The following is a 16916-nucleotide window of genomic DNA, read 5'->3' on the forward strand; positions in this document are numbered from 1 at the left end:
TGGCCCCAGTAAGTAGCTTGTTTGTGAGTTGACAGGTCCTGGATTCTTTCAGGCTTCCCTACCAACTTCATTCTTCCACTTGACCTCCCCTCTCTCCCACCACCTCATCCTCAGGAAACGGATTCTCTTCCTAGACCTAGAGGTCACTCTAGGAGAGCCCACTCGAGGAGTATATTGGAAGGCCCATCACTGAAACCTTAAAATTGGAAAGAAAAAAATAATAATAGCGGCGCACAACACGTAGGTTTTACAAGTGCTGTCCCTGAGGTTGAAGCAAAGAAGAAACTGCTAGCACAGCTGTTAGCTTCCCATGCCCTAAACGGTAGATAGCTGTAATGTAGTGGCAAGAGCACTGCACGCGGAGTCGTGCAATCCTGGTGTCCTACCATCTCATAACTTTGATTCTTTAGACCGGTTCCTTAACCGTTCTGGGCTTTAGTTTCTTCCTCTGTAAAGTATGGATAACAAGACCGCCTATCTAACACCTCGTTGCGGTTGAAAGTGAACGAGAGACTGTATTTCGTTGGGGAATCTCTGTAAAGTACAGTACGGAAGGCGTTAGAGCCTTAACTCCTCCCCACCCCCAACCACGCACGTTACAGACCAGCAGTCACCACTAACATAGCCTGCCCCCTCCTAAGGAATCATGGGCCGTGAAGTCCTTTAATAGCCACACCCTCGTTTACTGTTATGGTAGTGAGAACTACGCCTCCCAGACTGCAATAGAGAGGCCGCGGCCACGACCGCCCCATACTCCGCCCCCTTTGCGCACAGCCTCCTGTGACATGTAGTCCCGGGTCTTGGAGGTTCGCCGGCAAAAGGGCGCGGAGGAACCACAAATCCCAGAAAGCCTCGCGCCCGCTCATCTCCCTCCTCTCTCGAAGTCGGAGTGCTGTTTTTGTTGTTGGTGAAAGGTGAGGGAACAGCTGATCCGTCTGTGGGGTAAGAAACTTGGCCTAATTTGGGGACGATCTTATGGGGAGTCACCCCGCTTTCCAGTCTGTGAAGGGATAAGCTAAGGAGACTATAAAGGTGATGCAGTAGCGTTTGGGTTTTAACGCTTTCCGTACTGAAGAAGCCACCCCCACTGTTTGGAGAGTTCTTGGTCTCAAGGGGGCCGTAATCAAGAGGTTGACCCCTCATTGTGTTCACTTTCCTCTCAGTCCTTCTCTATAAAGCTTGATACGCTTAAGGGAGGTGGGGAGAGGCTGAAATCTTTGCTCATTTTCACCCATGCAAGACTTGGCCCCCACAACCCTTCCCTTCAACCCTTCCCTTCCCCCCTTCCCACTCCCCCGCCAATCCAAAAGCTTTACGACACTGACTTCCTGGGGATAAAACCTTACAAGATGTAGAATGTCAAGGAACTGTAGATCCCTGCAGAATGCGAACACCTCAGTCTGGCTACACGCATACACCTTAGGTGCCCAGAGCTCTTTCAGGCCTGGGGAACGTTTCAAACCGTTAAGGATTTTATTTGTGGAGAGTATTTGGGATTCCCAAGGCTTAGATCTTTGGGACAATTCATCCCCCCCGCCTCCTTAGAAAGCCAGAGAATTGTATTTGGAGAAAACATGGACTAATTTTAACTAGCGATTTTTTAAAGAGATGAAAATCTGAAGAAACTTATTTTTCTCAATTCAGTCCATTTTTTTAGAAGTAGAAGTTATTCCGTTTTGTAGAGTTGGCCCACTTTTCTTTCTCTACCTAGTTTCTGTCTTCTTTTAAAGTTCCTAACGCTCTGACTTCAGCCTGGTGTGGGTTTATGATGTTTGGAGGCATGCACATGACTAGTGGCTATGGCTGATTGGATGCCAGATGCTGTCAGTTGTGGCTGACTCAGATGAAGATTAGTGGACTAGAGAGATGACGGTGGTCATCTTACAGCCCTGGACTGAAGAGTTCTCTTGATTGTTATTGTTATCTTTTCTCGCCCCACCCCCATATTTTCCCATTAACTCTCCCTACTTAACTTGAGACATCCTATAGTGTACCTCCAACTATCAATCTCAATCTTCCTCTCAATCTCATCCTATAGTGTACTTCCAACTACCAGTCCATGCAGATGGAGGGATTCAAGCACTTAAAAATAAGGCTAAGGGAAGCAGAGAGAAGATGGGGAGGGAAATAGTGGAGCTGGGTTAACATATAGTCAAACTAGTAGGTTTCTAGTACTGCTTCAGGCAAGACCCAAAGAGAAGATTATTAGGTTTTTTTGAACTATCTCTTCCTTCTCTGAATATTATATATACATTTCCCCTTCTGAGGGCCCCTTACTTCCTACCTTCCAGTCTGTCCCTCGCCCAAGGGTGGGGCTTTCCTGGCTTCAGGCCCCCACATTCCATCTCGCCACACGACCACGTTCCTGCTTAGTATTTTACTCCACCCTTGTAGCAGCCGCCTCCAGGATTCTTGGCTTCTTGCAGTAATGAAGTTGAGGACAGAACCTGTCTTATATCTTCTCTTTCCCTTTGTCTCTTGGATGAGATTGGAAGCTTTCTTTTTCTTTTCTTTCTTTCTTTTTTTTTTTTTTTTTTTTTAATTCATGGGGTAGATAGCTCAGAGAGGGGCCTGAGGATTGGAATGTTTCCCATATTCCAGCTCTGAACAGAGATTAGTTGTTGTTTTCAGGTGTCATAAGCCATTCCTGTGCACAGTTAGGTTAACAAGCCCAAGAGTGTACAGAGACTGGCTCAGAATGAGGGGGCCTCACACCTCAGTTGGATTTTGAATTCAAGAGCCAAAAACATATGGGGCATAGGATGTGGAGATGCAGGCTGAAGAATTTGGAATGTTCCAGGATGTTAAGACCTAAAAAAGGAGCCTAGGAAACAGATTTGATTAGTGGGGAAGTGAAAAGGGAGCAGAAATTAGAGATCTTAACTCTAGAAAGAGTCTGTGATTCAGAGTGGGTGCAGTGCGAGACAGGATGTGGACCGACTTGGAAGGCCAGACTTATGTTGTATAGACTAAGAGTGATACATCTAAAAGGGTCCTATAATGCAGCGGTCCCCAACCTTTTTGGTGCCAGGGACCAGTGCTCCTATGAGAATCTAATGGCTGATGGTCTGAGGTGGAGCTGAGGCAGTGATGCTAGCACTGGGAAGCAGCTGCAAATATAGGTGAAACTTTGCTTGCCCATCACTCACCTCCTGCTGGCGGCCCAGTTCCTAACAGGCCACAGACTGGTACTGGTCTGCATCCTAGGGGTTGGGGACCCCTGCTATACCCCTTAGGGACTAGACACTAGATATGTCTTCATCTCCAGGTGCAGTGGCGGGGACTGTAGTTAGGAGGGGATGAAGTTGAGGGGGAAAATGAAGTGGAGAGACTTTAGGATATTTATCCTTTGTTTCACAGGAGGGCAGAATGGAAGAATCATCACTAAGCCGGGCACCATCTCGGTGTGGAGTCAGCTTTCTGAATGTAGCCCGGACCTACATCCCCAACACCAAGGTGGAATGTCACTACACCCTTCCCCCAGGCACCGTGCCCAGTGCCAGTGACTGGATTGGCATCTTCAAGGTATCCCTGGAACCCCTTTAGGCTCAGGCTCATGGGCCATGGGTTGGTTGGAATAAGACAAATGACTAGGTTCTTGAATTCTCAATCTTGTGATGATAGAGAAGGGAAAAAGATGTCACAGGAAAAAGATGTGACAGACGCTGTCTATATAAGCAAAGCTCACCTACCCATCTGAGGCTTGCTCTCCTAACACATTTGTGTCCCTTCACTTTTCCTCTCCTCATCCTTGGCCCTGTAACACCATCCCATCAACCCTTTCTACCATCCATAGCTGGTAGTTTCATCACCATAATTCTCTCCCATCTTGGGCTTTCACAGGTGGAGGCTGCCTGTGTTCGGGATTACCACACGTTTGTGTGGTCTTCAGTGCCTGAAAGTGCATCTGATGGTTCCCCTGTCCATGCCAGTGTCCAGTTCCAAGGTACAAGGGAAGATGGAAAACGGGGAAGGAGGAACCAAGGGGATAGAGGTTTGGAAAAAGGAAGCAGGCTCGGAAACATAAAAGTTAGACACAGGACAAGGAAAAATAAGTATAAATAAATAAAAAAATATATATCCAACAGGACTTAGCAGACATAGAATTATGGGATTATCACAGAATCAGAAACTTAGGGATGGAAGGAACTGTGGAGGGCAGCTAATCCTGCCTCCTACCAAAAGATGGAGGAACTAGAGAGTAGGGAAGAGGAAAAGGTGGTGTCATATATTTAGAATCATTGGATTCTGATGACCTGGGTTCAAATCTCAGCTCTAATACTTATAAGCTATTTGATCTTAGGCAAATTACTTAACCTCTCTGTGTTTGTTATTTTAACAGTAAAGGGGGATGCCTGGCTTACAGGAATAATGTAAGGATTTTAAATGATATAAGTAAAACTGTTAGCAAGTGTCTGTTACGTAGTGGGCACTCAATAAATAGTTACTATTATTATTATTACTATTATTATTAAGGAGGGTAGGTTTGGGAAAGAGAGGAAGGAGAGAACTAGGCAGAAAGGAGAGAGATTATCCCAGGGAACAGAAATAGCCTGTGGGAAGTGGAGAGGAGAGACCACAAAATACAGAACAGGGAGCAAGGAGCCAGAGCCAAAGACAGTGGATAATCTGATACACTAGGGGAACCTCAGATCATATTGGGGTCTTGGGTTCATTCTTCTTCCTGCAGCCAGCTACCTGCCCAAACCAGGAGCCCAGCTCTACCAGTTCCGATACGTGAACCGCCAGGGCCGGGTGTGTGGACAGAGTCCTCCTTTCCAGTTCCGAGAGCCAAGGCCCATGGATGAACTAGTGACTCTGGAAGAGACTGACAGCGGCTCTGACATCCTGCTTGTTGTCCCCAAGGCAACTGTGCTGCAGGTGAGAACAGCAGCAGAGCTGTTCCTGGGCAGAAGAGTAGGAGGACAGCAAGGGGCCCCTTCCCACTGCACCCTCCCCTCAGCTGTAGCTTCAGCTGGAGACCTCACTGGGAGTTACAGAAAGTCTTTCCTTCAAGAAAGTCTCAATCCAACATAGACACAAACATGTAGGGCAGAAAAGCAAGCCACCCACAGACCAACATCACTCAAGATTTCCTAAGAGCTTTTTGATCCTTCCTTTTTCAAGTGCTATATCCTGCCTTAGACCCTAGAGGAAGATGCATAGGGTGGAGTGAGGCCACTCCAGGGAAGGAACAACCAGAGGAAGGGGAGGATGAGACCCACTTCCAGGATAGGTGAAGAGTGAGAGCAGATGGGTATGCCCCCAGGTCTGCTGTATCCAGTACCAAAGGTGCCACCCACATGTGGCGCTTGAGGACTTTAAACATGACTGGTCCAAATTGAGATGTACTGTATGAGTAAACCACATACCGGAATTGGAAGACTTAGTTTTAAAAAAAAAAGTGTAAAAGATTTTCATAACTTTTTATATTGATTACATGTTGAAATGATAATATTTTAGGTAGACTGGGTTGGAGAAAATATTGTTAAAATTAATTTCACCTGTTTCTTACTAGTAATTTTTTTTTTAAGGTATCTACTGGAAAAATTTAAATTATACATGTGGCTCATATTATTTTTCTGTTGGACCAAATAGAGAAGAATTCAAGAGTAGAGGTAGACATTAGCAAGGAAGACTCCCTGAGGAAGGCGAGGGCCAGGGCTAAGTAGGGAGGAAGTATACTCCCCAGACAGGAGGACAAGCCTGAGGAAGGCTTAGAAGGAGAAAATGAGTAGCTTATCTGTGATTTAAATAAATTCCTACCCTCTAGAACACTCTGTACACATAGGATCAACACATGAGTCAAGAGATATATGAGCTTCTACCCTGTGTTGTTTCTACATTTATTATTTTCATTACAATTACCTTACAACAACCTATACTAAGGGATCTCTTTACAAATGAAGACACAGAGACTCAGAGAAATTAAGTCACTTGTTCAGAGTCACATAACTAATAAGGATTGTATTGAAGATTTAAACCCACATCTATCTGATTCCAGAACAGATAGGGTGAAATGAGGGGAGCCATTCTTTTTGTCTGTGCAGATTGAGAAAGACTTTTGCCAGACAAGGGTTCTTGCAGTTGCTGAGTGAAGCAGGGACCAGGCCTTGGGTGGGGAATGGTAAGAGAGGGGTGAGCAGTTAAGAGTGCCAGCTGGTGTGTCTGCTGGGTGGTGGGCAGGCTTCAGTAGCACACAAAGCCTCCCCTTACTTGCCTCTTTGTAGCCTGTGCTGATGTAACTTCCCAACCCTGAAATGGATCTGCAAAATGATTGAGAAAGGACCTTGGAATGGGTACTTCACAAGCACACCTCTCTTTCCATCCTGCCCCCTGTAGAACCAGCTGGATGAGAGCCAGCAAGAGAGGAATGACCTGATGCAACTGAAGCTGCAGCTAGAGGGGCAGGTCACGGAGCTGGGGAGCCGAGTGCAGGAGCTCGAGATGGCTCTGGCAACTGCCAGGCAGGAGCATGCAGAGCTGATGGAGCAATACAAGGTGGGAATTGGACCACATGGGGGACAGACCTAGCTGCTCACCCATGGTCGAAAATCTGAACCTAGTGAAGAAGATAAAGGGGAGACATTCGTGGGCTATTTTTGGCATCAAAGAAATAGGTTTAAGGGCTAACAAGTGGCATTAAAGTTGATATGACAGGATACACATCCCAAATTTGTAATGAGATGCAGTTCTTTGAACACAGGAATGCTGAGGCAGGGTGGAGGTGGCTCACTGTATTCACCGGTAAGGGAATATTCCCTTAGTTTCTTTTTTGAGAAAGGTGACTGGATAGGGAGGTGGGAACAGTCAAACTCGGTATGTTGCACTCTTTAAGATGAGTGTTAGCTTCTCTCTTCTTCTGGGGGAACTTTAATTCTAGGGGCTTTCCCGGTCCCACGGGGAGCTCACTGAAGAGAGGGACATCCTGAGCCAGCAGCAGGGAGACCACGTGGCACGCATCCTGGAGCTGGAAGATGACATCCAGACCATCAGTGACAAAGTTCTAACAAAGGAAGTGGAGCTAGACAGGTGAGGAGACCTCCTCTCTTCCCATTACTTCCCATCATTTCCTATGACCCCGGAACTCCAGCTTTCTGTTTCAGACAGGCAAGGCTACACTCTGTCTCACATGGCTTCTCTTTCCCTTATCAACCTCACTTAGGGTATTCCAATTACTAAGGATATCTTTTTCTGCCTAGGCCCTCTTCCATCTTTCCTAACCTATTCTGTATTCCTGAACTGCAGCAGCAATCGTAGTTAACCATTTATTGTGCAGCAAAGGCTAAGCAGGAGCTAGGAGTAGAGGATTTGGAAAAAAAGAATGGGTAGAAGAGTCAATGCAAGTTAAGAGAGGATGTATTTCAGATTTTGCCACAGCAAAGAATAAGATTAGACTCTGTTCTCACTATTAGAAAATGTTAGAACTGGTGATCTATGAATGTTAGGGAATCTCTCCCCTGAAAAAAAGGTATAAATCATAGAATCTTTGCATTGGGAGGGATATAAGGTATTTAAGAGGGTATGTAAGAGAAGATTACTGTCTTAGAAGGCAGCTTTTTTCAATATTGGAAAGCTGTTATTTTTGTATGTCTTATATTGAGCCAAACTCTGCCATCCTGTAACTTTCACCCATTGGAGCCACACAGAATAAATTTCTTTCTTCTACCAGATAATTATTATTTCTACAAAATAGCACAAATATTGACCAGCTCCCCTGCCCATTCTTCACATTTCATCAAGAGAAATACTCTAATTCTTTCTTTTTATCAAATGACATAATTTTCATTCATTTAGTACAAGTAGATTTGATATTTTTAAAAACTCTTTAAAGAAAAGCATTCTATCCAGGAGTAAAAAGTGAGTTAATCCATGAGGCTTCTTCAGTCCAGGATACGTTAGACTTGCCTTAGAGAGAGACTAAATGTTTAGGTTCTAGATCATGGAATAGAAAAGCAGGGATTGGACTGAGCATCTGGAAAAGATTAAAGACTGTCTACACCAGGGGTCAGCAAACTATGGCCCATGTGCCAGATCTCACTAGCTACCTGTTTTTTAATATCCCCTGAGGTAAAAATGGTTTTGACAGTTTTTAATGGTTAACATGGGAAATTTTTTTTACATGGGAAAACTATGTGAAATTCAAATTTCAGCATTTATAAATAAAGTGTTATTGGAACAGCCATGCTCTCTCATTTACTTATAGTCTATGCTGTTTCCACACAACAGTGGCAGAGTTGAGTAGTTGTCACAGAAACCACATGGCCTGTAAAGCCTAAAATATTTACCGTTAGGCCTTTTACAGAAAAAGCCTGCCAACTTCTAACCTAGACCAAAAGTTTATTATCAGCCTTTTTAGAAGAGACTGGATTCTGGTCTCTTGACTGAGTGAAAACAAGGGAGCCATCAACAGAACATTCCTTAAAGTGATACAATAAAGAAAAGGAAAAAAATTGTTTATTTCTAGATTGTGCTCTAGAACCAGGAATCTTAGGTACTTGGGGCTCGAACAAGATTGTCATGGTTTGGGGATTTGAGCATCCCAGAGAGAAGTAGAGGTCTGGGCCTAGAGGAGCACCAGTAGAAGATCTTAAGCCAGAAGTGCATGGCCTTCATTCCTTCTCTGGCTACCAGTCAGTTATCTGATATCCCATCCTTCTACTCACAGGGTTAGGGACACAGTGAAGGCCCTGACTCGGGAACAAGAGAAGCTCCTTGGGCAACTGAAGGAGGTGCTTGCAGATAAGGAGCAAAGTGAGGTAAGGGCTCAGGGTTGATTTGCTTTCTCAGTTGTTCGTCCAGCATTCATCGAGTCTCTTCTGAGTGCTGGGCACCAAAGGGGATAAAAATGTAAAGAAAACATTGTGTACACTCTCCTAGGGAACACAAGTCATATACCCAAATCAGGATTTGTCAAAGGGGAACGTAGTAAGTGTCACAAAGAAGTGTAATAAAGTGTCACGATGCTCCATGGAGGTAAAATGGGGGAACATCTTGTTGGGGACATTAGAAAGAACTTTTAAAAAGGAAGCATAAATTAGCCTAGTAGTTCTAAATTTTTTCAGCAGCATAACCCTTTCTGCCCCACTCTGCAATGAAGTTTTACATCTTAAGTGGAACCTCACTGAATAAATAAAAGCAATATTTTATTACTATGAATTTATTTTTATAAATTCAAAAGTATAACATTTACTTAAAAGGTCATGAAAGCAATTAGGTAATTTTGATGGATACCAAACCTTGAAATTAGAAGTTATGGATGACTGCTCTGTCAGCCTTAGCAACTAATGTGTCTCTGAATTTGTTTCGGTTGTATAATATTGAAAAACCTTGAGTCACACACAAACGAGTGCAAATTGATAATAATTTTTAAACTATCCACCTTGCAATCTATTTGTTCTTCACTTCAATAGAAAATACAATAGAAACTTTATTATGATGTTTACACAAAAATGAATTAACCTGGAAGCACATGTCAGTGGATTGGTGATCTCTAATGTGTTAACTTGTGAGTTTGCATCATTGTTTTATTAGAGTTTTTAATAATTTAGAAATTTAAGCCAAATACTTGCAGAACTTCTAAATGGCTTTCTCAGAACTCTAGTCCTCTGTAAAAGATCGTTTGAAAACCATTTGCTCAACAATGAAGGATAGGTAGAATTTGAATAAACAGAGATGAAAGGAGGCCATTGTAGGAATGGGAAAACATGAGCAAAGGCTTAGAACACCCAGAACACTCAGAGCAGTTGAATGTGTGGGTAAAGAGTTTGAGATAAGGCCTATGTCAGATTGTAAATGATTTTGAGTTTAATCTTTATTCTGCAAGCAGTAAGAGGCATTGATAATTTTCAAGTGACATGTACTTAAAGAACTGTACTTAAGATTAATCTGATTGCCTTGTGGAAAATAAACTAGTTGTAAGGTTATTCAGCAGTCCAAGCAAGAAATGACCAGAGCCTGAGCTAACATGGTCATAGAGATAGTAGAAAAAAGAAAACAACCTATAAACAAGATGGAAAATGGAGAAGCAATAGGCTTTTCTGTGGGCCACTAGGGAGAGAACAGAACCAAGCATGGCACCAAGGTATCTGAGTGACTTGTGAAGCAGTTAGTACCATGGACAGAAATAAAAGTGGAAATGCCTACAGTAGACTGGGAGAATATGCTGAGTTTGCAGGGCCTTTAGAATACCCAGACTGTGTTTTGATTTAAAAGGAAAAGTGTGGAAGCAGAAATGGGACATGGGATACCTAGACTCATGTAAGATCCTAGGCTGTGACAGGATACTTCATTTTGGGAGATAGAGACTAGATGTTTAGAATTAAGCCACTTTCAGCTGAGAACCCAAGGAGGGCTGGCAAGAACTGAATGCTTGAGTTTGTGTTAAATCTGAGAAGTAGAACCTTGACCTCTCTCATCACCGTGGTTCACCTCTCTGGGCACCCCAAATACACATACCCCTTTCCTTACCTACTCTCCACCTCCATCAGGCTGAGCTCCAAATGGCACAACAGGAGAATCATTGCTTGAATTTGGAACTGCAGGAGGCCAAGGGCCGGCAGGAGGAGCAGGGTGCTCAGGCCCAGCGACTGAAGGACAAGGTGGCCCAGATGAAGGAAACCCTAAACCAGGCCCAGCAGCGGGTGGTGAGTGAAACCCCTAGGCAACAAGAAGCAGAGAAAGTTCTAAGGGGTAGTTGTAGACAAGTATGGGGAAAGACATGGTTAAAGACTTAACAACCCTGAGTCCTAATGTGGCGGGGTTGGGGGAAGTCTAGTCGCCTCCCTGGTTCATGATGACTCACTGAGAGCCCTAATCTCCATTTCATCTTTTCTTCTGAGGCTGAGCTGGAGCCCCTGAAGGAACAACTTCGAGAGGCGCAGGAGCTTGCAGCTTCAAGCCAGCAGAAAGCCGTTCTTCTTGGGGAAGAGTTGGCCAGCGCAGCCAGAGCCAGGGACCGCACCATAGCCAAGTTACACCACAGCCGCCTGGAAGTGGCTGGAGTCAATGGCAGGCTGGCTGAGCTCAGTCTGCACTTGAAGGAAGAAAAAAGCCAATGGAGCAAGGAGCGGGCAGGGATGTTGCAGAGTGTGGAGGTAGAGCAGTATGGGGACCTGGCAGGCTCACCTGTATGTGGTCAGATCTCCTGGGAGGAGAGAAAGTGGGTGGTGGGAACTTCAGAGGACTTGCGGGGGAAAGGGCTATGGGGGGCGGAACACTTCACTGTCCAGGTATGACCTATCCCTAAACAGTGTCTCAACCCTGGTCTCCGTAGCAACTTCCTTAGTTAGCATCTTGATTCAAAAACGTTTACCATTCTAGGCACCAAGTTATGCCATATGCCATTCCTGATCAGCAAGGTGCCTTGCTGTCAGGTCTCTTCCTTCATTTAAGGGAATGAAGGAATGAGGAAGGCAGAAAGGAAAAATTGCTCCCAAAAGATTCAATTAAATGAAGGGTTATGATGAGAGAAGGTGTTGTTGCTAGTGGCATCCCTTTGCCTTCACCTTGCTTTTTCCTTGCTGGCCATCTCCCAGGCAGAGAAGGACAAGATCCTGAAGCTGAGTGCAGAGATACTTCGGCTGGAAAAGGCCATTCAGGAGGAGAGGACACAGAATCAAGTGCTCAAGACCGAACTGGCCCGGGAAAAGGATTCTAGCCTGGTAAGGTGCCTAGCCACTCCTGAGTCCTGGTCCTGTGGCTTCCTGAGGCCAATGCCCCTCTGTCTTAGGTGTGGGCTCAAAAGTGCAAGGTGCTCACTTATATGTTAGCGGCGGCATCTCACTTGCACACCTCTTAGCCCTCACTGGTTTGAAACATGCAGTGTCCCTTTCTGCTCTCAGGGCACACATTCTGGGTGTAGTAGTGATGACTTAAGAGAATTATAGAGTGGCCCTACTATGACCAAGGCCTTTGCAGCCCAGCCCAGAGCAGTCATCCAGGTTTCTATTCGAGAGGCAGAAACTAGGACTCAGGCAACTGAATCTCTCACAGCCAAGACAAAGGACTCACGGAAAAAGTGTTAGAGCTTCCCCTGTGTGTGTCTGGGCAAGAGAGAAACAAAGGCATGGAGAGAAGTGCTTCTAGATTGTTGGTCCAGGTCCCAGAGCCCAGGTTCTTGGAGGTACATTCAAGGCTTCAGACTATACCTGGCCCTTTTCCCTTAGGTGCAGTTGTCAGAGAGTAAGCGGGAGCTGACAGAGCTGCGGTCAGCCCTGCGTGTGCTCCAGAAGGAAAAGGAACAGTTGCAGGAGGAGAAGCAGGTGAGAACCCCTAACTCGGGCCCCCTAGACACCGGAATTGATGAGGACTTGGGGGCTAGAAACTTTGTATCTTCTTGTTATCTCTTGGCTGAGAAACTGGTACCTCTAAGAAGGCCCAGAAGCTAAAAATGGGACCATGGCTTCTCTTATTAGCTGACTTGGCAGGACAGGAGACAGTTGCTGGCAGAAGGGAAGGATGTATAGGGTGAAGAAGGGCCTTTGTGAGGGGTGCTGAGGGTCTACCTTAAGCTGCCCTACCCTTTGGTAAAGGTGTGTAATCCTGAGGAGCTCAGACTTAATCCTGAATCAAGAGAAGGCTCTGCAGGTTAGCAAAGTTGGCATCTTCCCAGCCTCTAGCACCTCACCTCTTTTCCTTCCCAACTCCAGGAACTACTAGAGTACATGAGAAAGCTGGAAGCCCGCTTGGAGAAGGTAGCAGATGAGAAGTGGAATGAGGATGCTGCCACAGAGGATGAGGAAGCTGCTGCAGGGCTGAGTCTGTACACCCCCAATCTTGTAACACCTCTTTCCCGCTCTTCCTTCTCCTACTGGGGAAAGCTCCATGCGACCCCTCTGGGAGCTGCCTGTGCCGTCTGTGTTTTGCCTTTTTCCTTCCTAGACCCTGGCCCCTATCTAATTTAACTGTATCCCTTATCTAAAGGAGCCAGAGCTGATCCAACCCTCTAACAATGCATCCTTCTTCTCTTCCTGCTCTGCCTACAGGCTGCCCAGCAGCTCTGACAGACTCAGAGGATGAATCCCCTGAAGACATGAGGCTCCCGCCCTATGGCCTATGTGAGCGTGGAGACCCAGGCTCCTCTCCTGCTGGGCCACGAGAGGCTTCTCTAGTTGTCATCAGCCAACCAGCTCCCATTGCTCCCCACCTCTCAGGGCCAGCTGAGGACAGCAGCTCTGACTCGGTGAGCAGTGAAGACGGGGTAGGGCCAAGCCCAGTGGCCCCGCCTCCAGAGCAGGAAGTCTTAGCCATATAGGGCTCTCATTTTTTCTTGCACGAAGGCAGGCCCAGCCTGTCTTCAGGGTCACCCAGTGGACAGCACCCCAAAACCTAATCTGGCCCAATAGCCTCACTGCTATGAGTAATTGCTCCCCACACTCCTCTTCTTATCCCCCAGCTCCCATCAAAACACTTTTCCTGCCTTACTCTTACAACAGCCCACTGTTCTCTGTACTGACCTGGACTGCTCTTCCATTACCTGTCCCAGTGTGGTACTCCCCGATCCTGGGACACTACTTGAAAACCCAACCTATCTCTTTGGTGCCTAGGAGGCTGAAGATGAGAAGTCAGTCCTGATGGCAGCTGTGCAGAGTGGGGGTGAGGAGGCCAATCTGCTGCTTCCTGAACTGGGCAGTACCTTCTATGATATGGCCAGGTAAGTACAGAAGGAGGTGGACAGGAGGGAAATGAGAGAATGCCAGAAAGGGCATCCAGGTGCCCTTCCCCTAAATTCCCTCTTCTTGGCTCTAGCCAAGAAAAGGAGACATGGGTATGATTGACACTGAAAATTACCCATAATTCCAAATCCCAGGTGCCTTCTGGTAATCCCGCCCCTCAGCTTATCAATGGACATGTGCACTCACAGGCCCTGCCTTTAACTGGCTTCTGTATTCTAGCACTATCCTTCGTGGAGCCCAAATTGCCCTGCATCCCCTGTTTCCTGCCCCTACCCCTTTCCCAACTATCAGGTAGGTACCTAGGCTCCATTGGGGGAGGAAGGGAGTGATCAAGCCCCCAGGGACAGGAACAGGGAGAAAACTGAGATCTAGCATCCATCTGATCACCCCTGAGATGCTGTCCCTCTTCTGTGACTTCCCTGGGAAAACCCTTTGGGTGGTAAAGCAGCAGGGGTGGGGAATTCAGGGATCAGATTGTCCCCTCTGCCTTCCACAGTAGGTCAGGAGAGAAAGGCAGGGGGAAGAGAAATTTTATCACTAGCTCTGCCTGGATCTGAGATGCGCTAAGGGCAGGGTGGGAGTGATGCTGTCATCCTTCTTGGCTGGAGCAGGAAGATGAAGGACGATGTCAGACTCATTTTCAGCCTCATTAGGCAGCAGACGGAGATGGAGGGAGGAGAGCAGGGGGTTGGGGGTTGGGCTCTGCACTACAGAGACCAGCAGGGACTAAAGAAGGCGGGGGGCGGGGGCGGGCAGGGAAACTAAGGCTTCCAGTATTGTGGGGAGAAAGATGCTGTGGGAGAGGCTAGGAGAGAACTACTAGGATGCTGCATTAGGAACAGGAATCTGGGAGCCCAGGCACATGGGTCCTTCTACCTGAGGTCCACGAGTCAGGGCAGTAGAGCAAACTGACCCTCTCCTTTCCCCTGTCTCTTTTTAGTGGCTTTACAGTAGGTCCCTTGTCAGAGGCCAACACTGGGGGCCCTGCCACCCCTCCGTGGAAGGAGTGCCCTATTTGTAAGGAGCGCTTCCCAGCTGAGAGTGACAAGGATGCCCTGGAGGACCACATGGATGGACACTTCTTTTTCAGCACCCAGGACCCCTTCACCTTTGAGTGATCTAACCCCTCCCTAGTACAAGCACAAACACACACACGCATGCGACACACTTATGCACAGACACACACTTTAGTCTCATGCCTCTTTTCAACACAGTGAGCTCTACGATAGTCTGTTCCCTAAGAACCACTCCCATGTGCTCTTTTCACCCTAAGCTCTCCAACTTCATCCTTTCCTATATGGCTCTTTTGTCAAGGCAAGGGTCCCTCTTGGAAGCAGTGGCAGAATTTACCCACTGAAAGCGGTTTTGGAGGAGCCAGGGTGGAGGAGGCATTCCCCAGGAGGAATAGAATCAGCGCCTCCTAGCCCTGGTTGCTTCTGTCACTCTCACTAGCCACCACACCACCATCGCCACATACACACACACAAACACATACTCTTTGGTGCCCCAAAGCCAATCCCTGGGGCACCCACCCTCTTATTTGGGATCTATGTTTATTCCCCTGGGTTTCCTCTGGGGCCTGTGTTGAGGCAGCAGCATGGACATCACGACCTCTGCAGGTCTCTTTCGGTTCTGAGCTTCGCTGGTTCCTCTTACTGTCCCCCACTCCCATTGCTTTCCGCACCCACCTCAGCCTTTTCCATACCATTAGATATTAAGTTTGGAGGTTTCTTTTGTATTTTCGAGGTTTTCTGTACTCTTATCTTCTACTCCTTGCTGCCGCCCTTCCCCTCAGTGTCCTCACATGGAAATAATGCATTTGTGCCTTCTGTGAGGGATGGGGGAACAAATGGCCCCAGGTACCCCCATTTCCCAGCCCTTCCTCCCTCTCCAGGTTCCTCCCCAGCAATAACAGCTTTGCCCCAGTATCCCTACCCCCATAGTTTGGACAAATATATTTATATTGTAAGTATAACTCTTCTAATAAAATATGTTCTTATCATGAGGTGTGACCAGAGCAAAGAAGGTCCAGACACTGGGCTCTTAGACCTTGATAGAGGAGTGAGGGAGGGAAGGGACTCCAGGTGGCTTTATCTCATTGTGTCTCCTGCTGTACTGGCCACAAGTAGAAAGAGGAAGAGGGAGGAACTTTTGTCTCAGATGGGGGTCTGGCTTGGGGAATACTACAGTGGGGAAGGGAGCGAACTGTGGGTTTATGTCAGCTGTACTCAGGGTGTAGTCCCAGGATGGGGTGGGGTGGGACCCAGATTATTGGACCAAGGTGCATGCCTTGAAAGGCAGGTGAGGTTCCCACCACTCAGTTCTTCGCCCTCCATAGCAGCCATTGTTGCCTGTCAAGAGTGCACACCTTTGAGTATACATTTTGTAAAACTGCCCTAAACCCCATACCTCTAATGACTACTTGACTTTCCTCCAAGCCCTGCCTCCCTCTTTTCCTCCATTGCCATCCTCATCCATGAACACACTCTAACCAGTTTCACAGGCTAGAATACACACACAGCATCATAAAGCATTTACTAAGGACCTGCATTCTTACTAGCGCTCGCAGCAGTGCCCAGCACAAGCCATGCATACAGCCCCCCTTGTTTGCCATCCCAGTAGTTCCCTTATCAGCCACCCCCTATTCCCTTCAGAGCCCCAAGGTGGGCCGCTGCCACCCCACTATTCCCTGTCTCCATCCATCTGAAACTCTCCCATCCACCCCACTTCCAGCCCCACCTGGATGACATCTTATATCCTTCCTTCCTTCTCTCACATTGCTGTCTCCTAGCAACCCCATCTTATTCCCTGAATCCCTTCCAAGGAAATTAGAGATAATGGATCTCTCTTCTCTCCATCTCAACTCCTCTTTATTGATCCTCCTTTAATGAAAGTTAATTATAACAATGATTTAATTAATAGAATCCCTCTCTTCCTTTATTGCTTCCCGTATTAAGACTATTAATAAATACGAGCTGGGCTGACAGAGGCATCCATCACCCGCCTGGGATTCCCCCCAGCCCTCCTTTTCCCCTCCCTTTTCCCCCTCCCACTCTTGGCCTATAAACTTGCTGGGGTAGTGGGGGTTAATCAGAGAGGAATTATGAGCCAACATCCCCAGCAGGAGGTGCATTTAATGAAATCACTTGTGATTTATGTCTGGGAGGTTGAGGAGAAAAGAATCTGGAACCCAGATACCCTGACTTCCAGAAAGGTGGCCCCCTTGTTCAAAAGAGGAGG

General features: G+C 46.8%; 1 protein-coding gene across 1 annotated transcript; it reads left to right on the forward strand.

The window, feature by feature from the left end:
* The first annotated feature begins 840 nt into the window (after nt 1-840).
* Nucleotides 841-15681, forward strand: CALCOCO1 (calcium binding and coiled-coil domain 1). The gene is made up of 15 exons (XM_016142757.2): nt 841-942; nt 3361-3525; nt 3844-3946; nt 4691-4881; nt 6343-6501; nt 6884-7032; nt 8669-8759; nt 10491-10646; nt 10842-11096; nt 11538-11663; nt 12168-12263; nt 12651-12759; nt 12987-13183; nt 13548-13654; nt 14617-15681. Exons 2-15 carry the CDS (start codon nt 3370-3372, stop codon nt 14792-14794), a joined length of 2073 nt encoding a protein of 690 aa, XP_015998243.2. The 5' UTR covers nt 841-942; nt 3361-3369; the 3' UTR covers nt 14795-15681.
* The last annotated feature ends 1235 nt before the right edge of the window (nt 15682-16916 follow it).

This window comes from Rousettus aegyptiacus, unplaced genomic scaffold (genome assembly GCF_014176215.1).
Source record: "Rousettus aegyptiacus isolate mRouAeg1 unplaced genomic scaffold, mRouAeg1.p scaffold_m13_p_2, whole genome shotgun sequence".
NCBI lineage: Eukaryota > Metazoa > Chordata > Mammalia > Chiroptera > Pteropodidae > Rousettus > Rousettus aegyptiacus.